A 22,308-nucleotide genomic window follows, 5' to 3' on the forward strand; every position below is an offset into this window, starting at 1 on the left:
CATAGCAGTCCATTTCGTGGTCCTCGGATGTAGGTGGCAAGGTCCAACATATGCAATCTTCGAATGCCGTGCTGACCTGTGCGCAATGGTCATTGGCATGTGAATCCCAGATGCTGATAATCAAACGGGGCGCAACAATAAATGGCGCGCTATTGATGAACCCCTCCGAGAGACTCGTCACTGCCGGCTATTTGTGTACTTGTTAGAGCTGATTTCTATAGAATAACAACATCACAATACCGGAAGGTTGGCCCATAATATCGCCAATAAAATTTGGTTTGTCAAGTTCCTAGCGGATTTTGTGAATAACAGAAAACTAATTAGACGAGGGCGAACTCACAGGAGAAAGTATATGATATGACATCGAACGATCAGAACGACATATGTGTTAGGCTTTATTTGTATTTCTTTTCGTTCTCTAAGGTGTCTCACGAGGACGACAACGGCGAGAATAACTAAGATGGTATCGAAGCATACGATCGGGATGGAAGCATAGATCGCAGGCATAGGCCCAATGTTGAAGGAAGACGTGCAGTAATTGACGTTTGGAGTTACTATTTCTTGCACTATACAACGAGAGGTCAGCTTGCACGCAAATCGATCCAGGTAGAAATTCACCCGAAAACGCTACGGGTCGACTATATAAGTATATATCCATCCCTATCGAGATCGCGACGATGATTGAGAACAACCCTATTAGCACATATAGTAAGGACCTCGATTGGTGTAGAGCGTGTAGGCGCCAGATGAGAATGACTGCGGGTGAAAAATTGGTACGCACAATGACACCCAAGAATGTATGACTTACCTTCCGCCAACCAAAAATAAACTGAAAAGCCCCATTCCAATAGAACGGCAAGAATGTAGCCTGTTTCGATTGCGTGGTAAGCGAATGCAGTTCATGTTGAAGACAGTATACTTGCAGCTAAATAAGAAGTCAGTGATGAGGCTTAGCTGTTAAGTGAACTTCTGACGTACGACTGGATCTGGGTCAACCCGGAATCCTCAAAAAAACAGAAAGCATCGACACACTCACCCGTTCGGGAATGTACATTAGACCTCCCCCTAGTGCTAGTCAGCAAATGATGGCTCAGTTGGCACAGCGTCACATACAGCAGGCACAAAGCCTAGGGTCAGAGTCAATCTACGATGTAGCAACTGAAGGACACAACCACCGCGACGTACATTGCAAGGAAAATACCAAAATATCGGACCTGGCATAGCAACAGAATAAAAAATCACGAAGCACTCTGACAAGATGAAACTTACAGCGAGGTAGAGACACGTCATCAGTGACCACTTTCTTGTCTGGACATACAATCAGGGTCCGGAGCTTGATATCATTAGGGGTTGAACACCCACCCAAACAAACTTGATCTACAAAAATTTGAGCATGAGTTCTCAACCAAAGAAAACAAGCTTGTCGTTACCTCTTTATCGAAGTGAAGTACTAGATCATCTTGTGCTCAGTGGCAGTGCAATGTTCGTGAAAGCTACGGACTGTACTCATAGGATATCAACCCAAAGATCATTACTGGAAAAACGATGAAGTTCAGCATGATGCTTCGTTCACAAACAAGTCAGTCGACAAACTTGCTATATTGTTGTTCCATCGGAGAGCATAGGCAACTTCTTCATCCGACTCGGACATGGGAATGTGCAGATCAATTGATGAATTTGAGGTATGAACGCGATGTGCCGTTGATCACTGACGTAGAAACTTATAAACCACGTAGTTTCGTTATCTTGCCAGGGTCGGTGGTCGAAAGAGAATTGTACGACATGTTACGAGTTTGCGTCACCACACTTGTCAGTGTCACGACGTTCTCAACAGTTAGCTACCAATAGAAGGATCAAAGATATCAACACTCACACGACTGACAATGCTCAGGTGCTTATCTAGCCCTACATAGACTGGAAACCATGAGATAAAGTCCCACCACCATCTGAAACTTTACATGGAAACCTCAGACTGAGCACTTGCAGGCTGATAATAGTTTGACGCCCATATGGCAAACCGATCTCTTGGATAAACATGGTTGTGATACGAGTGGAAACGGTGAGGACAGCGGCCATCAGCGAAAAACACTATTTTGACCATCCCGAGCCGTATTTGGAGATATAATGCGGCACCCGACCAGCTGAGCGTTTCCCGTGCTACACACTAGGTACCAACTAGGTATACGTACCAGTAGTTGATACGTCGCGTACCTGGTCTTGGAAAGTAAATTTAGTCATGGCAGTCCCTTCGTCGGAGTCAGCCACAAAGCTCAGCGTTATCGAGGCGTGGCTCGAACACAAATATCTGCATGAATAAGGAATGTGCCATGATAGATGTTGATTCCCACAAAAGTCAAGTTCCGTAGAAAGAATGAGCAGTACTGGTCAGATGCAGACCATCGGTCACAGATCTACAGATTGGTCGATCATGTGGATGATCGCCGCAGTATGTTATGATAATCCAGACTGAAAAACCCATGACAAAAATCTCCTACGCAACGATGATCATCCAAGTGTCGGCAATCAGAGATTTGGCGTCCCAAAAGTCATATTGACGGGTGACGTAGCAAGCAAATTCACAGCCGTTGCAAGTGGTTGTGTTGAACCAACAAGCAGATCAAGAATCTCACCCATTCCTATGTAGAGATACAGTTATGTTATGTGGACGGGAATGGCAGTTATCGGTGGGAATTACTCACCAGCATCTGTAATCAAGATGGACAGGAGACTCCCCGCCTGCTACCAGTCAGATCTAGTCGGGAACCAAACACGCCGTATGGAGGAGTATTCCCATGTAATGTACCTAGAACATTTAAAAATCAGCACAAGTCGTTAATTGCCATAAGCTACGTCCGCCGAAATATAAACATAGAACACTCATGAGGGACCAAAGTTGCCTGTACATCGAACCACTTATTTTATGCTGTTGTTCTTGTGATACGGAATTCTGCCCACCAAAACCAGTTCGAACTATAAATCATTCTTAGTAAGAGGGCTACTCCGGCAATGACACCTACCTCTTGATTGACGACCGAGTGTCAGTGCCGGAGAATAGTACATCAATAATTCTTCGACCAGTACTGCCCTAATCATGTATGACTGCAAGTAAACAGAGGATGCAACTATGAAACCAGAGGCAATCCCAGAGTAAGACATTGCGAACGTCATCAGGCTGACTGCGAACCGTTGCCTGCGAAATAGCTGAAAAGAATGATGTAATCAATTAGCGGAAACCAACTGGTATCATTAATTTTAAGACTAAGATCATATTCAAGGGATACTAAGCAGGAGACTAAGTCAAGTTGGTAGAGTATCATAACGATAGTGTTCGTGCTATACATACCGGAATATACAGCGCCTCCAACTTTGTTCATCGTTGAAATGGATATGATGCGAAACAATAACCATTGATGACCTTGATCGACGCCGAAGTAAGTTTATCGTATGAAATAAAGTAGAAAGAAGACCGAGCAAAGTCGTCGACTGAATCAAAGTGGGCGTGGGTGGTAGAGCAGTATTGCGTGTAGAAGATGCAGGCACCGAGTTTCTAAAAGTTGTGAACATCATGGGTTATTCCAATGCATATGCCGTAGTCAAGAGGTTCTCGTCAGTTCAGGAGTCAGCAAGATCGTGTAGTCATGCTATATAGGTGTGAATCATGGACCATCAGGTGCGCTCCCCACCTCGCCCGCTGGGGGCCTTTGGAAGCGTACCGGCTCATCCAAGGTCTGCCAAGTTACTAGCAAGACACGAGAGAACTCAAAAACATGAAACATAAAACAGATCGAAACGCACCAAATAGACAAGTAATTCACCTCTATGATATAGCTATTCACCATGAAAATTGAATTAACGCACCTCTGAGGTCCTCAGCATCCATCGCTTCATACACACCACGTCGACATTTCAGTTGTGGTGTTGCAAGAGGGCAAAGTGTAAATATGATGATGTAAACACAAAGTCACCGCACAAAGATCTATTATGTAATTGACAATAACAGACGATCGATGCTGGCCCCACGTACTACAGCTCGCGGCAAGTACCGCTCTCGACACTTGGTCAGTTCTGTGGTTTCAAGAAGTTTCAAAACTTCACCTGTGTTCATGATTTCCAGTAAAGCCAGACGGGCGTGACAAACTTCTTATTACATGTCACACTAATGGCCACTCCTGCCTCTTGAAGCCGTCGATGCGCTTGCACACACTGGAGACGATCATCGTCGGCATCATAAGTAGATGCGGGCTTCGTGCAATGCCCGCACCAAGCGCACCAAGGTTAGGTTTGGATAACAAATTTGTTTTCCCCACAGCTGATTGTGTTGACACCTTGGATTCATCCTCTCAATATACCGTTTTACGCTCTCATGCGGGCGGCCGCAGTGAACATATCTATGCACCCCATCAGTCCTGGGCAACCGTATCTAGACCTCAAAATCAACCCAAACGCCGACGTGTCACAAGTCCCAATCTTCTCACCCCTCTCGGACATTGCGCATTGCAGTATGGTTCGTTGCGGTGGTGAATCAACGTTTTTGGTTGACACCTGGTGAACGGCGCTAATCACGTCAAAACACGTCCCTAGGTTGACACCCGGCGAACGGCATTAAACACGTCAAAACATGTCCCTGGTTGAGTGCTAGTCTTGATAACTTGAGAACTTCAAGCTTGCACGCACATCCACGATCTTCGGCAACTAGTGCGTTCAATTTACCAGCCACAATCTGCCATACTGATGAATCTCACCACACAGCCAGACCAAATCACTGTAATCACAAATGAAAACTTGTGCTTCAACCCCATTTGATCACGCTAAGGCTGACATTATTTTGCGATCAGCGGATGGTGTCGAGTTTCGAGTCTTCACACTCTTCCTCTCCCTTACATCTCCGCTCTTCGAGACGTTGTTGTGCCTCCCTCGGACAGCTGGTGGAGCCACTGGCACCGATCAAGAGATGAAGGATGGTCTAGCTGTCATTGCAGTGTCTGAGGACGGCAAAACTCTGGACTCATTTCTTAGGTTTTGCTATCCATCAACGCTGGCGGAGGATCCTTCTCTCGAGAACCTAACAGATGCCTTGCCTGTTCTTGCAGCTGCGAGGAAGTATTCACTAGACCTGATTGAGAGAAAAGTATGTCAGACCCTGGTGAATCCCAAAGTTCTCGAGACAGAGCCCCTTCGCTGCTTTGCCATTTCCAGGAATGCACGACTTAAACATGAAACCATCATTGCCGCCAGACACACCTTGCGCCATCCCTTAATTCCAGCGAGGTGTGCAGAGATCGACCTTATCACCGCACCCGACCTTCTTGCGCTGCTAACATACCACAAAAAATGCAGTATCGCCGTACAATTCATATCACGGGACCTCAGCTGGATGGCACATCATTATCGCAATCACAATGGCTGTAAATGGCTATTTTGTCCAGAGAACTGTCGCTGCGGACGGGGTGACGACAGACGATTCTTTCTATGGGGTGAGGGTACAATTACATGGTGGATGACATATATGCAGGAGGTATCCGAGTTGTTGAATGATTGCCCATCCGGCGACACTGTGAGGGGTGCAGCGGACAGGACGGTCGAAAAGGTCAGAGCTGCAAACTGTACCGCCTGCTCTGGCCAGGTGAAGGAAAATATGGCAGAGTTCAGCAGCTTGTTTGCTCAGAAAGTTGAAGAGACAGTTAAATATGTATGTATATACCTTACTCTGTATCACGGATACAATTCTAATTTTCCAATAGATTTATCTGGAGATGGACTTTTGATTATCCTCATCCACAAAGGGCACGCGCATTGCAGTATGGTTCTTTGCGGTGGCAGTAGTGAGTCATCTGTCTGTTACGGTTAGACCTTTTCCTTTCGTTTTTTATTGTTCTATTGTATGGTGATCGCAGGTCGATCCCAGTAATAAGACCTTTTTCGCTCCATGGTGAACCTGACGGAACAGTGAGAATTATTGGGACAGCAAGCCCTCAGGCTCACGCCGATGCCTGGTAGCCTCTCGAGAACGGCATTAATATTGAAACAGCTTCCAGAAATCAGGAGCCTTTTGTGGGCGTTCAAATGCTCCATACGTGTAGTCTCCTCGAGGCTCGAGCTGGCCTACCACGCTTGTTTCTTCTAACCGACCGCATGCAGGGAAAGCTTCGCCACTCTCGCGGACAGATGTAGTGAGTATCATGCACTGATTCCTGTCAGTCTCGTCCGACCAACTGCACTCCTAGTATGTAATATTATCGGTCACCTTATTGGTTCAATACAACGACTGCAACAGTTGTGAGTTTTTTGTTGTTGTTGTTGAGTTCTCCGATCAGTACTAACTGTGATTTTCAAGTACCGTTTTTGAGATCATTCAATTCTTGACATCCTACTTCGTGAAGTTCGTGTTTGACGTGCTGAGCGGTGAGCTACTCACCTGTGGTTCCTTCAGTAATATTTATCGTTGACTAACTGAAACGTCATGTAAGTCATCACCATCACTCGGTTACACGCCATGTATCAACAATCCAGAAAGATCTATCTCGTTGTAATCTTCTTGGCTGTCACGATCTGTTGTGGAGCTCTTCTTGGCAAAATGATCCAGAGGGTATGCTTTAATTATGGACCAAACATTCAAAGTGCACCCGACTCATGGGAGGAGCTCGTCCTCGCTGGCACTTATCAGTGCACTTATCACAACTCTGAAGCAGATGCCCAACTTCTCATTGGCGAGAGCTAGGTACTCGTCCCTGTTTTAGAGCTCCTTATCTTGTGTCCGAGTCTGGCAGTTTGGACTGTTATAAAACATTTCCGGGAATTGCGACAGGATGGATCGTCCGGGACTGGTATACAGTGCTCGCAATTCAAATGTGTTTTTTCTGCTGAAGTTCTGCCCATCCTAGCTTCGTTGCTGTTTCTTGCTTCAACCTCGGTTTGTTGTCTCCAATCTCGGTACGTCAATTTGCTCATCGTTTCTGTAGGACTCGTCTTCTGTCGGAGCTCGAATCTATCTTGGCGCTTTTCACATTCTCGTACTTCGGAAACGTTTGTGCTGGGACCACGCATTATGCTTGGCATTCGAGGATATCACGCAAAGCCCGTGGCCGACACCGGCGAAGCACTGGAATGGTTACTCTCATTTTCCAGGAGCATGCACGCACGTCAACTGGCAGTGGCAGTGATGCTTAGCATGAGAAAATATCTAAGTGATCAACACCGGTCAATATTTGTCGGGTACTTTGGAGGGAACACGAGAAGGTCGTTTGGGTATCTTATCGATCGTGGTACTGATTTGGTGTTTCGACGACACGAGAAGAATAGGTTTGGGTGAACTAATATCATGTCACATGCATTACCATCCACACTGCTTGCACGAAGGTCACTGGCGGGAATAGTGGAAGTGCCCACGTGAAGGCCAAGAGTCGCGGGCGCTGATGTGATCCTCAATCCCGGCCATACCTTCTGCAACAGTGGGTTCTCAGCCACTGAGCCATTTGTCCCGCAGGAAAAATCTGTCTGATGCGGCCTGCAGACGTGTACATCACGTGACTTTTGGTTGACGCCCAGCCACAGCCGCGAAGGGCGCTAAACACGTCAAAACACGTCCCTAGTTGAGTCTGGAAAGCTTGACAACTTCAAGCTTGCACGCACATCCACGATTTTCGGTAACTGGTGCGTTCAATTTACTAGCTACAATCTGCCATACTAATGAATCTCACCACACAGCCAGACCAAATCACTGAAATCACAAATTGAAACTTGTGCTTCAACCCCATTCAATCACGCTAAGGCAGACATTATTTTGCGATCAGCTGATGGTGTTGAGTTTCGAGTTTTCACACTTTTCCTCTCCCTTGCATCTCCGTTCTTCGAGACGTTGTTCGGCCTCCCTCAGGCATCTGATGGGGCCACCGATCAAGAGATGAAGGATGGTCTAGCTGTCATTGCAGTGTCTGAGGACAGCAAAACTCTGGACTCATTTCTTAGGTTTTGCTATCCATCGACGCTGGCGGAGGATCCTTTTCTCGAGAACCTAACAGATGCCCTGTCTATTCTCGCAGCTGCGAGGAAGTATTCACTAGACCTGATCGAGAGAAAAGTATGTCAGGCCCTGGTGAACCCCAAAGTTCTCGAGACAGAGCCCCTTCGCTGTTTTGCCATCTCCAGGAATGCACGACTTAAACATGAAACCATCACCGCCGCCAGACACACCTTGCGCCAGCCCTTAATTCCAGCGTGGTGTGCAGAGATCGACCTTATCACCGCATCCGACCTGCTTGCGCTGCTAACATACCACAAAAAATGCAGTATCGCCGTACAAACCTTATGGGACTTCAACTGGATTAAAAATCATTCTCGCAGTCAGAGTGGCTGCAAATGGCTATTTTATTCAGGGAACTGTCGCTGCGGACAGAATGACGACAGACGATTCTTTCTATGGAATGGGGGGTACAGTTATATGGTGGACAACATATATGCAGGAGGTATTCGAGTTGTTGAAGGATAGCCCATCTGGCGACACTGTGAGGACTGCAGCGGACAGGACAGTCGAAATGGTCAGGGCTTCAAATTGTACCGCCTGCTCTGGCCAGGTGAAGGAAAATATGGCAGAGTTCAGCAACCTGCTCGCTCAGAAAGTTGAAGAGATAGTCGACAAGGTATGCATATACTTTGCTGCTCTGTATCACGGACACAATTCTGATTGCTTAATAGATTGAACTGGAGATGGACTTTTGATTATCCTCATCCTGGGTAAGGCAATATACATCACTACGACGAAACTCTTTCTGACGTCATCGGACAGCACGTCTAGATGCGCTAGGAGTAGTATTTGTGTCCATTGTCCATTGACTCCCAGCAGTTGACTGAATCGAATTGCAGGATGGGTATTTCTACTGAGGAGGAATAACTCCCAGTTCCTACGATTTCTTTCTCCTCGCCTTCCAGAAACATTGAATATTATTGATACCGTTATTTTGTGGACATAATCTCGTACGTAACTTAATGTTTGTGGCGAAGACTTTCGCCCATTCAGCAGTTTTTACCAAGTCATTCCGACTTAACAAATGTCAATCACATCGTCCTTTTTGTCGTTTATCCAGAATCCATCCCTTGTTTCTCTCCGTAGTCACAAGTATGTTCTACTTGGCGCCCCGAAATATATTGCCTGCTATACTATACCTCACGGCTGAGTCGTCACCCCCACAAGTCGTCACGACCTAAATATTTCACTCAATTCTTAGTTCCACACACAATTTACAACTTAAATCGATGTTTCTATCATGTACCTTTCATTGCGAGGTTGAACGATCAATTTTTGTTGAGAAATGGTGAAGTTCATTGAAAGCCGTCAAAATCACGCTGGTGACAGCCAGCCGAGCGCTGCCGTAGCGGAGTTCTAAACCAATACTACCACTGGCTATGACGACTTGTCAGTGAGCCGACGACTCGGACATGGCTCAATGAAATAGCTGCCCAAAAGGCAAATCACGAGAGTCGCTGGCCAGACTGCCAGTGATCCCACAGGCGGCCTATGTATATGAGCGGCGGACTGTTTGGCAATGGGAGAACGCACGCGAGAAACACCGCGTCAACCACTGACAACCCGACTGCCGTCAGCGCCGCACCCGTCGAAAGTGAAACTCCACCTGTTCCAGCACTGCCTGCCAATAGCTCTCATTGTTCTTCTTGCGAACATCCGAATGGTTCTTACTTAAATAGTCCTGATCTATGCTATGAAATACCTTATTGTAATCCTCCTGTACATCCAACTCACAGCAATGTTTGTACTAGCATCTCGGCAATTTTCTACATTACACCAGCATCAAGTTCATTTGCCTCATCATCACGGACCACATAGTTCTCATTCTCATGTAGCATACCCTGCACCATACAGCCATTATAATGACAGCCGCGCCCCATACTATATTCCACATCACACCAACCAATCATAATCATAATTTTTGACCTGTAACTCGACCGCGAATTTCTTAGGCATTGCCGAGCGGACTCTGAAAGCAGCAGCAGTGAGCTGCTGTGACAAAAGTGTGACCTGACGACTTGTGGGGGTGACGACTCAGCCGTGAGGCATAGTATCACTTGTGTAAGAACACATTCCATGTGCGCATGGTCACGGTGGCTTGTGTTCACACGATGTTGATTCCTGTTGCAGGATCACAAATGTCTTATACTGTCGTTCGGGAGTCAGTGACTCGAGGCATAGCATCCCGGCCAAAGTTCGTAGTAAATCAGCGACGACTAAACTGGATGTTAGCACATGTTAACTACGACAAGCGCGAGATGGAGATTGTAGACGGATTCAACATGACCGAAGTTCAACTTGACTAACGGATACTATACACTTCTTCGAAGACAATCGGCAAAGACAAAACCAGAAGACATAGGATCAAGTGGAGCTTTTATAGAGAAGAAAATGGTTGGCGGCCGCGAGTGAAAACCTAATCTCTGACATACAAAACACGCGCATAGACTGTAAACGCAGATCAATGAATTGCACATGGCTCGACAAGAAAGAAATGCGTACCACTTCGAGATGTTCATAACAATGCGAGCCAGGAGAAATTCCCAAATACTTTCGACCAATCCTTCAAAAAAAACTCTATGAACGTGCCCGTTCCCCGTTCTTGAGACTGCCGCTCCAACTGTACGATATCTTCGGTAATGCCGTCTCCGTATTCCGCGCAGAGTTGCTTCAGGATGATATCCCGACTCAGTCCAGGATATTTGCTCATGAGTCTGAGCATATACTCCCCTAGAGCACTAGCACTCGCAGTATCAGTTGGCTGCATCATTGCCACACCGCGATTGGTCCGGAAGATCATTTTCGCGCCTCGATCGTCGATCACAAAGCGAACTCGTTCGCCGCTCGCAGTGAAAAGGAAGTAATCGGCATCTTTGTCGGCTTCAAGCATCACGGCTTGACGCTCCGCAGCGGGAGAACGTTTGCCCTTGCAGGGATTCACTCCAATGTCTCTGAGAGTGAACCTCTCTGGGAGATTACGTAGAAGGTTGGCGACGGGATCCGACTCACTGAATGCCCAAAGGGAGTCTCCCTTTGTTCCGCTCAGACCCCGTGTTACTTTCTTTTTGCCGCAAGACTTTTTGTGAACGGACCAGTGATCTTTCTGGCAGGATCTGGCGAATACAACATCATGAGATGATTATGAAAAAGACGGGATTATAAGACTACGCACTGAGAACAATAATGTACCTCGAATTTGAGTTTTGTCTTGCAAACACTGCACACCATGAAGCGAACACCTTGTCCGATGTCTTCTGGCGTCTTCGTGCAATTTTCGCAGCGGATAAGAGGTTTATCCCTGAGGGTCGTTTTGACATGGGCTAAAGATTGAGCGACATATCCCTCGGTATTCTCCATGATGTGCAGAACTCCTTTCATCCCCTCGCTACGATCGGTGATGTCACGTACGATCGACAACGCCGAGGACAGAACAAAATGCCCTATTCATCGACTGTTAAGACTCGCATGATGTTATATGAGCGGGAAACACTTGCCGATAAACTTATTCCTCTGGATAGTTGCGACTTCGAACAAAAGCTTCGTGCTTTGGGATGTCTCTTTTCGAGGTGAAACATCCGAGGCCTGTCCCCACCATGGATTTGGCAGGTTCGACGCCTGTTCCCACCATGAGTTTGGTAGGAATGCTGGTTTAGTGGACGACTCGGTAATCTCCAAGACACGGGTGAGAAAGTCGACAAAGCCCTTCCCGCCCTGCGTTAGGAAATTCGAAACTGTGACCTCTGGGCAAAATGCACGACAATCTTGCCCCCAAAACGTAGGTGCTTCAGATGCCCCCTTCAGGCCTTCAAGGATATGTCTCCTCTGCTCAGCGACATTCAACAGCAACCAGATAGTGTCAAAATGACCTTTGTTGAACAGGCTACGCAGGATTTCGGCTACGTGACCTTGGATGCCGCGAAGATCCCGGTGTAAGAACTCGATGTTATCAGGAGTAAAGAAAGAATCATCTAGGAAATGAGAGATCTCCTTGAGGACGTCTGCTGCAGTTGACGATGCGATCGCCGCCTCCCACTCCTCATTCCACTTGAGCGCGTCTTGGTTAACATCAGTGATGTTAAATTTCTTGGACAAGAGTGGAGGGAGAAGATCAGCGTGGTCCTTGATTTCCAATGCCATCGCTAGACGATAACTTGTTTGCCGCTCGGAGAGTATGGAAGATCAGGAATATGGACCAGACGCGTTTTAAAGCCAACGCCCCATGATGATAATCGGATGCCATCATATCGATGGTCGAGTGAATAATAGCTCCATGATCAATGATGAATCACGATAGTCTATAAAGAGAAGGGCCGTCATCTTCCAGACGTAAAACCCGCGCTCTGTATGATGTAAAGTATTTACTTATCACCGAGTATATTCCACTTGAGCACGTCTTGCTTAATATCAGTGATGTTGAGAGTTTCTTGGACAAAAGAGGGAGAAGATCGTTAGGTTTTTCTCCAGTAGAGTGGCCTTCGGTTGCAGGTGCCACCACTAGACGATGACTGAGTTGTTTGCTCGGGCTGAGCATATGTGAGATCAGGAATCTAGACCAGACACGTTGAAAGCGTTCTGGAATATCATGATAATAGGATACCGTCATATCGACAGTCAAATTGCGAGTATGGGCAGTGGAAGGTAGTTCATGATCAATAATGGTAGTCCATAAAGAGAAGATTCATCAGCTTCGAGACGTAAAGCCTGTGCTCTATACAGTTGCGGACAAGCAAACTCACCAATTTTGGGAGTTGCTCTCGAAAGAGAAGGCCACCAATTCGAAGCCTGACAGCGTTCTTCACCGTTGCGGATAAGAAAACTCGTCAATTTTGGCAGCCGAAGAGAAGATCACCACTTTGAAGCCTGCGCCCTGTGTGCATGAGGGTAAACAACTTACTTATCATCACCACGAGGCTCCATGCGGTCTCATGAGTCATGAACCTTCCCCTGAATGTTGATACAGCGGCCTTGTCACAACATGAACCAGACATCCTTCCTAAGCCTGAATTCTACATGTGCGTAACATCATATCTATTCATTGCTGGATTCGGACTCCTCGGTAGAACAGACGATTGCACTGAAAGCGAGCGAGTCACACCTGCTAATTAAAAACAAAGGGATCCTCGCACTCACGGCAACAATACATGAAACTAGGAAAAGAGTGAAGCAGAAAACGTCAACGATCAACATAATAGCGACACCGAGAAAAACTCGACCATATGGTAGAAGACATGAAAGAACAATGCAAGGATGGTGTCTGGAATTATAAGCAGCTGCCTTTTGATTAGCGGTGGCCACTCGCACGGTCAACAGACGTGCAGCAGGCAAATAACACGATACCAACGAGTGGATTTGGCGACGGCAGGTGTTGTCACAGTGATGGGGTCTGAGTCAGCTGCAGTTACACTATGGGTGTCATGGACATTTCACCGGTGGCAGTAGTTTCAGGGCGCAATGATGATGCTACAGGTCGGGTTTGAACTTCTTGCTGTCCTTGGGTCTGAGTGACTTCAATCTTGCTTTTTTTGTTAAGGGTAAGGCGACATATACAAGATACATCAGTCCCGGAGGAATAGCTAAGCAAGTAAAATACCCTTTTTTCCTTAGCGGCCGCAAGTTCAACGACAGGGGGTCTCTGGGAGAAACCTTGCCTAGAGCGTTGCTAAAGTTGTGTTGCATCGTGGTCGATGGGAGGCCCGAAAGAGTTGGTAGAGCGAGGAGAAACGGGCTGGCATACATGGACGTGACCCCGAGGAGACGAGAGTACCGCTGTAACGACGTGCAGGCTGGGAATGGCGCGCCGAGATCGACCAGCCTGGTTTCGCCGCTTGTAGCGGCTTGTTGTCATTTTCCCCGTAGATCATGCTGTGACTCAGTCCATTCCTCATGTTTTCGGTCTAGACCTTTGGTGCTGACGTAATCGGTTCCGATTAAGACAACCGTCACAACTTGAACTAGTACCCTCACATACCACACCCTTATGATATTACAACTCGGTGGCCGAGGCAGAAAGAGAGCGAGCAGGCGCATACAATGCGACCGATCCCTAAATCAAGGACTTGGGAGGGAGGGTGAGGAAGACGACGCACTGGATTGAGTGTGAATGATTGACAGCCTGCCAGTGTATGATGCCATGGCCCTGCAGGTGAGTTATTTATTTGTGGGATTTAGATTTACTTATTTCCAATCTTTTTTGACGGCGTGCCAATAGAACGTGATCATCTCGACGACAGACTGGCTTGCATAGCATGGCGGGAGGCTGCTGGTGCTCATTGATAATACATTGATCAATGTTTCACAGAACTTCTGAGCCGGTAACTACAATTTGATGAAAACAAAGTTGGACTTCCTGTAGCGCGAATCTTCTCGTCTCAGCTTGCAATGTCTCTCATTCTAAATTTAAATGTGGCGTCATATATTCACCAGGCATCATATATCAACCACGGACTATGGATCACGAAGTATCTGGCTGTACGCATCACCATTCATGCATCAGCTGCACTAGTATCATGTCGGCTTTTGCATCGGATTCTATGCTTACCACTTTTCAGTATCCTTTGTTTTTTTGACATTATTATCGTACTGAGATAGCCTGCTGATCGAGGCAGAGAGCAAGGTGATGCACATGAGGAAACAGATGTCGCAGACTGTGATGATCGAGGAGATTATACGTTGAGAGGTGTGGTTGGAGGAGGGTGTTGACACCCCAGGCAGAACTGGTGAGTTCTCCGTTTTCTTTGTTGCAAACTTTCCTAGATTTTATGTCTGGCTGTTTTCAGACTACGGTATTCGATGTCACATCACACATAGGCTTGTGTTGCTACTTGACTTTACTACTGATCAGTGATATCATGGAACTCCCGAACTGACGCATATGTAACTAGGAAGTCGTCTGAAGAATGGAAATAAGTTGCCGAAATAACGAACAGTTCTTTGATCATGTACAGTGTTTAAGCATCCCACGTGTGTACTAACTAAATACTTCATCGTCTCAAGACCAGCATCTACGATTCAATCGGGGACCACTGGATTGACTTCCCATCTCTACATGCCTTCAAAATATTTACTTTGATCAATCATGGCAGGAACGGCCAAACAGCATTCGATGGTGGTATATATCTAGCACAAATGCCATCATGGCATCCACCAAGTTCGCCTCTTGCTCGCACCCATCCTCTAACGATATGACCTTGGTTTCAAATTCTCCTAGTTGGTGGCCGTTCATCAATTCGTACCGTATTTACAGCTATTTCGCGGGTTCGTGCAGTAGGATGACGATGGTGCTGCCTCAATCTAACCTTGCCTGTGGTTTTGCAGTTGCTGCCTCTGTTGGAATGATATATGATTGGGGTGAGCATGATTAATTTAGAGAACTACGATATCTCTAAAGTGTTTCAAGCACTTACATTCGGACAAGAGGTACGTTGATGTCGTTGCCAGAGTAGCCAACTCGCTGAGAATGGTTTGATAGTTTGAACTGGTCTGGGTGAGCAGAGTCCCACGTCAGAAGAACAAAATTAATTTGCAACAGAAGCAACGCTGGTCCCTTATGACCGTTCTGTATCTGAGTGTATTTAGCTCGTGTTATAATTGTGGTTGGCAAACTGTACTGATGCTCAAAATATCCTAGGCGCGCTATCTTGGAATATCATATGCTGTGTATGTTTGAACGCTAAGAGGCAATTGGCGTTGTGCTAATTGGTCATCTCTTCACAATTAGGATCACCATACTGTGTATGTCTCCTCACATGCACCGCGTTTGTTTCTTCTGACCGACGGCATACAGTCAGTGTTCCGACAATCCCGGTGACAGATGCAGTGAGTATTCTGCACCAATGTATCATATCCAAATTAACTGTGTTCTCATGCAGGGGTGAGTGAGACATGACCGACTTGTTGGTTCAATAATGACTGCCGCAGATGTGAGTTTCTTTGCAGTGGTGATTCTCCGAGGCTGATCACTAAGTTAATTTTATCAGGCCTTATTATGTATCTCGTGCTAAATTGGACGAATGTCGTCGTAACTGCAATACTAGGCGGTGAGCTACGCGGCCACAATGCCTTTGCTGGACTGACACATCATGCAAGTCATCATGGTCACACGATTATATGCTATGTATCAGCGATCTAGGAATGTACTAATATTTCTCACCATCGCCTTCCTGGCTGTCAACATCTTCGATGTAGCGATCTTTGCAACAACAATGTGGCATATTTCCTCTGGTAAGCTTTAATTATGGATGAAAGACTTGTGCGCATCAGGATTATTGATGAATACTAGAGGAGCTCATTCTCTCCGGCAACTATCAGTGCACTGCTGGCTCTGAGGGAGGTGCCGTACTTCTAGTTTCCGTGGCTTGGATAATCACGACTGTATGGGAGGTCCTTGCACTGTGCCTCGCAGTCTGGATTGCTGTAAAACACTTACGTGAACTCCGGCGACACTCGGCAGGAGGGATTATCGGGGACTCTTTCACCGTGTTGATAAAATCTCATGCAGTTTACTTTGCGAGGTGAGCTCATAATGTGAATGGATTCTGGTTTTCCGACTGAAGTTCCGCACGTCCTATGCAGTCTTGTTGCCGTTTCTTGCTTCAACCTCGGTGCTTTGTCTCCAGCAATCTCGGTATGCCGATCTGTCACTGAATGCTCCATGTGACCACGGCTCATCATTTCTATAGGACACATCATCCTTGGAGACTCAGATTTATATTGGCTCTTCTCAAATTTTCGTGGTCGTGCAGTCATTTGTGCTGGGACCGCGCCTAATCCTCAGCGTTCGAGAACATCACGCTAAGCGCGTGGCCGACAACGACGCAGCAATCGGGATGACTTCAGTCGCTTTCCAGGAGCGCGTGCATTTATCGACTAGCAGCAGTGTGTAACACAGGAAATGTTCGATGTGATGAACATACCGCAGGAAGTGGGAGAATTCGTTTGATTCCAAGTTTCGTTGTAGTACTAGTATATAATATATAACTTATTTGGTGTTTGTGAACGCAGGGCGACTCGGAAGGGCTTCAGCCAAGGCACGGATTCGATTACGAGGAAGGCGCGACAAATGCAAGTTCCTTCAGTCGAAAGGTCGGTCCTGCGGCATAAAGAGGCAACATCGACATGTGCGTTGAGTCACTGTTGAGTCGACATCGTCTGATAGTCTTCGTGGCTTGTTCGTAGCTATGTAGCACGCTGAACTCGCCAAAGAATTTTTCTTTTCGCACATATATATATTCTACGTCTGATTCCTTTACGTGGAGGACCAATGAATTTTAGATTCCATCAGGTGTTACCTTGGATTCACTCGTACATCCGTGGCAATCGATTGTAGTCGGATTGTCTCAGACGGCATTCGGTTTCTCCGCTTCAATAACTTGTACAAAGCACTACGTTGTTCTTCCGCTATTACTCTAATTGTCCCAGAATTCGATTGCTAGATAGTATCGTGCGTAATTGACTTAATGAAGCAAAGGATACAATGGACATAACGCTACTATATACTTGATGACGACCAAACTGCAGATGAAATATAGCGTCATGTCATGACTTTGTGTCATTTTGGGCTTTCTTTGTTGCCAGCTCCTTTTGAAGCCAAGCAGAAACCTCTCTGGCCGCCTCCCGGGGCCTACTCTTCTGCGACATCAAATAACCTTGCAGAACAGCCATCGACACCTCACGTTCCGGAATAGCTGACGCAAACTGTGCAGCAAGCGCAGAAAGCTGATCGCTCGAGAGCTTTGGTGCATGTCCACGGTGGCGCGTGCCTGTGTACGTGGGAGCTGCGCGCTCAGATTTCTCAGAACAGGCTGGAGGAGATGAGGGAGGGGAGTCGGCGGTATCGTCTGGGGCGCCAAGATCAATTAGGTTAGTGGAACCTCCGTCACGTATGGAGCCAGTAGGATGCGACTGAGCAGGATTCGATTTCGGTTCTTGGTCGTCATATGCGGGGGTCTTGGGGGAGGATGGAAGGTAGAAACGTTTGAACAACTCGTCTGCCTGATATCTGCTCGCAAGCTTAAATTCAACATGAAGGTCCATACGTCCAGGACGACATAGAGCAGGGTCAAGGGACGAATACTTGTTCGTCGTAGCGAACAGTATCCGCCCCTCTTGTGCACCAATGCCATCCAATGCATTGAGTAGACCGCTGAGCGAAACCCTGCTAGTAGTGTGAGTGGGCGTCCTCGGAGAGCTGGGGATGAGCTCGGCAGTTTGGCTGGGTGGTGTGGGAGCGTCCTCCCGCGAAAGACTGTTATGGAGAGCAGCGTCAATGTCTTCCATGAGAGCAATGCATCTCTCAGGCAAATCTGAAATGAGTTCTGAAAGTCCAGTGTCGTCAAGGCCGCTGCGGGAGAGGGAGATGATGAAGACATCAAGTTCTAGTTCGCCCGCGATGCTATGAATCAGAGACGTTTTCCCTGAGCCAGGTGCACCATACTGCAATGGCAATTTGATGAGCATCATAAAAGAGCTCTTCAGACGAAAGCATCCTACCAGCAAGTAACCACGACGGAAAGGAATTCCTAGAAGTGGGTTCAATCGAATATCGACAGCTTCACGCCAAGCCTAAAGTAACACACCTCGTTCAGCATACCACCCTTTACTGGCAAGGAAATCTTGCGCGTCCTCGACGACAAGTTCCCGGATTCCAGGATCTAGGATAATAGAATCCAGAGGTCGCTTGCGTCTTGTAGCAAGTTCTCTCCAGGAATTCGAGCTGCGATGCATTAATAAGGGGGGATATCAAATTTTTGTAAGACTCACGAATCAGAAACATAGACAGTAATGGAGCTGCCTTGCGCATCCTGATAGGCCTTTTTGGCGTCTTGTAGGATAGTGTTCAGAATGTCATGATTGCGCGTGAAGATGCTGTTTAGCAGCAGATAAAACAGACGATTCAACCGATTTTTGGAAAAAGGTTACCTGATATTCAATGAGTCCCTGTGGTTCGGGCCCCAACCAGGTATTGGCTCCGAGACACGGGTGATCCGCATCCATCTGTATTTGTACCATAGGGTATAAGACCCAGAGAGTGCTGGCAGGTAAGAGACTTTGGGCATCCCGGATGAATCAGGCTCTCCTTCGGAATTGGGGACGTTCCCCGAAAACCTTTCGCCAGTGCTGATATTTACGTTGCGCACATTCTCTGTAGACCAACAGAAAATATTTAAGATAATATGACAATGGTTGATCGGAGGGCTTACTCCAGGATGGTTGCTTCGATAGCCAGATCATCATCCATTCTATCAAGATAACAGCCACATATTATTGAGTACCGTGTAATCAACCAATGGACACTCACTGTAACTGTCATCGTGATCCTCAAATGATGCGCTGAGAAAGAAAGAATCGATCGTGGATGACCAGACTGTGGCAAGGAGGCGCCGGCAGGTCTCAAAGAAGCTACCAATGATCAAAAGCTTCGCCCAGTCTCTCAGAGCAGAGATCGAAAGAAAGAATGAGATTAATGGGCCAAATCCATTCAAGGGAGCAGGTTCCGTCAAATGCGGTGAGGTTCCATTGGTAATCACGGAAGCGTTTAGACTTGAAGTGTTCGACGCTGCAAGCTGCAGAAGCTGCTCCGACGAGGTCTGGTATGGACGCCAGCTTGGACTAAGATTCGGGAACGCGGATATGATCCTTGGAATACAGACACATTTTATATCAACCTTGTGGGCGCCGGACCCGCGCTTGATGCATTTGAGTCACGATGAGTGGATGACTCGAGCGTGGGCGGGTGTCAATTGAATAGCGCGCAAAGTCCACATTGACATGGAATCAAGATTGCCGAGGCTACGAGTAGTGGGCTTGAGCGTGCCTTGGCGAACACGTTCTTGATAGCCATATGATAAGTGATGCACAAGATCAATCGATTGAATATTTTTTCCGTGACGAGCGCTGAGTGGACTTGTAGCGGAGCTAATTTTAGCGCCCTTGAGCGTTTTCCGGTCGTTTGATCCGCCACAGCAACTCTCGCAACACGTTGAGTCGGGCCATTCGAGTCTCCGCCACTGCTTATACACAACAAGAGCTGAACAAATTTATCTGACTCCTCGGTATCTTCACTAGGCCTCACACTACGGTCATGACAGACCTAGCCGCCGAACGCGTCTCCCTGGACCTGACGCATGTAATCTGTGCGTTAAAAGAAGCCCACGTTCCTTTGCCCTCGCCAGCTTACAGGTCCAGATGATGCCTCTTCAGATACTTCGTTTGTACTTGCACTGCTGACGCTGAGTCCAATCCTTCTGATGGTGCGAGCTCAACGGGACACCGCAGCTTCGCGAGCGCTAACACACCCACAACAGCCTGCGTATGCGGTACTCGCGGTACATACCCGCGAATTCACTATCATCAACATGTGGGCAGGACAACTCCTTTCAGAGGGTTTAAATCTGGTGCTAAAGCACATTTTTAAACAGGAGCGTCCAGTTGGTATGTCTTCATTTCCCAAACCATTCCCACATAAGCTGTGTCTAAGCCCAAGTGACCCTTGAAATATTTATGATCAGATAGCCAGCTTCATCTTAATGGTTACGGCTTTCCCTCATCGCACAGCCAGTTCATGGGCTATTTTTCTTCATTCCTGATCTGTCACATGTATTTTCGACACCGATTTGTGTCCTCAGGATCCGTCGTGCTTGATCAGCTTTTTCCGAATAGTTGTCTACCTTGGACTAGCTGCGTGGTGTGCCATCGTTGCCTATTCAAGGTATGATCCCAGTGGCGATTGTTGAAACAGTGGACTCAGTGGCGCTCAACGTTCTGTTAGATTCGTCTTGCTGTACCATACGCCTCATCAAGTTAAATGGGGCCTGGGGATTGGTATGGTACTGGGTGTTTCACATTATGTGTGTACCGAATTACTCCCAACTAAATTCCCGGATTCTGTGTTTGGACGAATTCGATCTGCCATCGTAAATCACCCGGTAAGCGTGTGGCTACGGCTAAGGGATGGCTGGGGTGTCTGGGAGGATGGTGGGAGAGAAGCTGAGTGGAAGCAATGGAGAATTGAATGGCTGAAGCAGCATGCACATCTGGCAGGGAAAAAGACGACATGAGTTTCACTGCTAATACCTTGTATTTTATCTATTAGATATATGATCGCACACCATATCTTCTTGGATTTTGCCTACCCCAATGCATGTCAGATTTAGGATGGATTGTGCACACCACAACCTGCCCAAGGTAAATGATTTCTCATAAGCAAAATAAAGATTTCCTCGTGCAGGCCTCGACTCAGTTCACTGAAGGAATGACTCATTATATCTGGTCTGTCTAGTAGTACAGGAGATCAACCATCTCGGGTAGTTTGTTATCAACCTTTGTTTGACTTTACGTACCGTACACTGCCTTCCACATGACTCAACTCAAACGTACACGCTCCCTTCACTAATAGCCTAGTCTGCATATATAAAGGCTTCTAGCCAGCATCAGTAGATCTTCTGCACTCACTCCGAGGATGACATACCAACTCCATCCGCTCGAGATTAATCCTAAAACTGGAGAACCATTCCTCCGGCTTGCAGCACCACACCAGAACATCATTCTCACCCCACCTCGACAGGGAGATCAATCTGTGCTCATACAGCATCTGAACGATCCCGCTATCTACGGATGGATGCAAGCACTCCCAATCCCGTATCTACCGGAACATGCGGACTTTTGGATCCAGTTTGTAAAAGAGGAATCAGATGCTACTTTGGAATCTCTACGGAAGAGCGCGGAGGATTTTCCTAATGGCCCGCTTCAATTTGTGGGTGGGAACCCTGTGGGGCATCTTAGGGAAGTCAAAGAGGATGGGACGGATGTTCTTATAGGAGATGTGAATTTCAGAAGAAGCGCATTCGAGGAGGTACTAGATGAAGTAGAACGGAAGCGAGTGCAGGAAGATAATGCAAAGAAGCAAGCAGGGGACCCGACGATTCAGTATACTATTGGAGGTACGCTGGTTCTCTGGGCCTATGACGATTGGTGTCTCAATGCTGATGAGTTTATCATTTGCGATAGACTGGCTTGCTGCGAGCCACCATGGAAGGGGCATTATGACTGCAGCAGTCGGTCTCTTGATGACCGCGTGGGGAATCCCTAGAATGGGAATTCGCCATGTTGTAGTGCACACTTTTGCTGAGAATATTGGTAGTAGCCGAGTTTTTGAGAAGAACGGGTTCGTGAACAGGGGGCAGTTCGACTACGGGAAGATAGTTAGAGGAGAGAAGAAGATATTGACTCTTCTTGAGTGGAAACAAGCTTAGTACTTATATGAGAACGTGACGCGACTGTTTTATAAGTGA

General features: G+C 47.0%; 7 protein-coding genes across 7 annotated transcripts; 3 read left to right on the forward strand and 4 right to left on the reverse strand.

The window, feature by feature from the left end:
* Window positions 1–591: 591 nt before the first annotated feature.
* Window positions 592–1,651, reverse strand: DFJ58DRAFT_873927 (uncharacterized protein; the record flags this gene model as incomplete). The annotated part of the gene is made up of 11 exons (XM_041394384.1): window positions 592–756; window positions 809–925; window positions 979–1,004; window positions 1,033–1,071; window positions 1,114–1,127; window positions 1,186–1,214; window positions 1,270–1,308; window positions 1,363–1,377; window positions 1,431–1,450; window positions 1,502–1,534; window positions 1,594–1,651. The coding sequence occupies 11 exons, from the start codon at window positions 1,649–1,651 to the stop codon at window positions 697–699; spliced, it is 450 nt and encodes a 149-aa protein (XP_041245796.1). The 3' UTR covers window positions 592–696.
* A 2,970-nt stretch (window positions 1,652–4,621) lies between these two features.
* DFJ58DRAFT_269293 (uncharacterized protein) lies at window positions 4,622–5,820 on the forward strand. Its single transcript, XM_041379580.1, has 3 exons — window positions 4,622–4,695; window positions 4,750–5,689; window positions 5,742–5,820. Exons 2-3 carry the CDS (start codon window positions 4,775–4,777, stop codon window positions 5,763–5,765), a joined length of 939 nt encoding a protein of 312 aa, XP_041245797.1. The 5' UTR covers window positions 4,622–4,695; window positions 4,750–4,774; the 3' UTR covers window positions 5,766–5,820.
* Window positions 5,821–10,371: 4,551 nt separating this feature from the next.
* DFJ58DRAFT_269330 (uncharacterized protein) lies at window positions 10,372–12,506 on the reverse strand. The gene is made up of 5 exons (XM_041379581.1): window positions 12,383–12,506; window positions 11,515–12,315; window positions 11,193–11,460; window positions 10,523–11,133; window positions 10,372–10,468 (listed from the first exon to the last, which is right to left on the reverse strand). Exons 2-4 carry the CDS (start codon window positions 12,155–12,157, stop codon window positions 10,536–10,538), a joined length of 1,509 nt encoding a protein of 502 aa, XP_041245798.1. The 5' UTR covers window positions 12,158–12,315; window positions 12,383–12,506; the 3' UTR covers window positions 10,372–10,468; window positions 10,523–10,535.
* Window positions 12,507–13,239: 733 nt separating this feature from the next.
* DFJ58DRAFT_778352 (uncharacterized protein) lies at window positions 13,240–13,872 on the reverse strand. The gene has a single exon (XM_041389617.1). It carries the CDS (start codon window positions 13,754–13,756, stop codon window positions 13,481–13,483), a length of 276 nt encoding a protein of 91 aa, XP_041245799.1. The 5' UTR covers window positions 13,757–13,872; the 3' UTR covers window positions 13,240–13,480.
* Window positions 13,873–17,554: 3,682 nt separating this feature from the next.
* DFJ58DRAFT_715538 (P-loop containing nucleoside triphosphate hydrolase protein) lies at window positions 17,555–20,349 on the reverse strand (the record flags this gene model as incomplete). Its single annotated transcript, XM_041384137.1, has 8 exons — window positions 17,555–18,451; window positions 18,509–18,537; window positions 18,595–18,731; window positions 18,779–18,883; window positions 18,938–19,160; window positions 19,219–19,257; window positions 19,317–19,605; window positions 20,314–20,349. 8 exons carry the CDS (start codon window positions 20,347–20,349, stop codon window positions 17,555–17,557), a joined length of 1,755 nt encoding a protein of 584 aa, XP_041245800.1.
* On the forward strand, window positions 20,129–21,149 carry DFJ58DRAFT_778373 (uncharacterized protein). Its single transcript, XM_041389618.1, is given in 5 exon segments — window positions 20,129–20,268; window positions 20,323–20,375; window positions 20,437–20,676; window positions 20,696–20,726; window positions 20,787–21,149. 3 exon segments carry the CDS (start codon window positions 20,580–20,582, stop codon window positions 21,073–21,075), a joined length of 417 nt encoding a protein of 138 aa, XP_041245801.1. The 5' UTR covers window positions 20,129–20,268; window positions 20,323–20,375; window positions 20,437–20,579; the 3' UTR covers window positions 21,076–21,149.
* Window positions 21,150–21,357: 208 nt separating this feature from the next.
* DFJ58DRAFT_778374 (uncharacterized protein) lies at window positions 21,358–22,308 on the forward strand. The gene is made up of 2 exons (XM_041389619.1): window positions 21,358–21,957; window positions 22,025–22,308. The coding sequence occupies exons 1-2, from the start codon at window positions 21,477–21,479 to the stop codon at window positions 22,267–22,269; spliced, it is 726 nt and encodes a 241-aa protein (XP_041245802.1). The 5' UTR covers window positions 21,358–21,476; the 3' UTR covers window positions 22,270–22,308.

Source organism: Suillus subalutaceus, assembly GCF_016647625.1.
Source record: "Suillus subalutaceus strain FC151 chromosome Unknown DFJ58scaffold_31, whole genome shotgun sequence".
NCBI classification, from domain to species: domain Eukaryota; kingdom Fungi; phylum Basidiomycota; class Agaricomycetes; order Boletales; family Suillaceae; genus Suillus; species Suillus subalutaceus.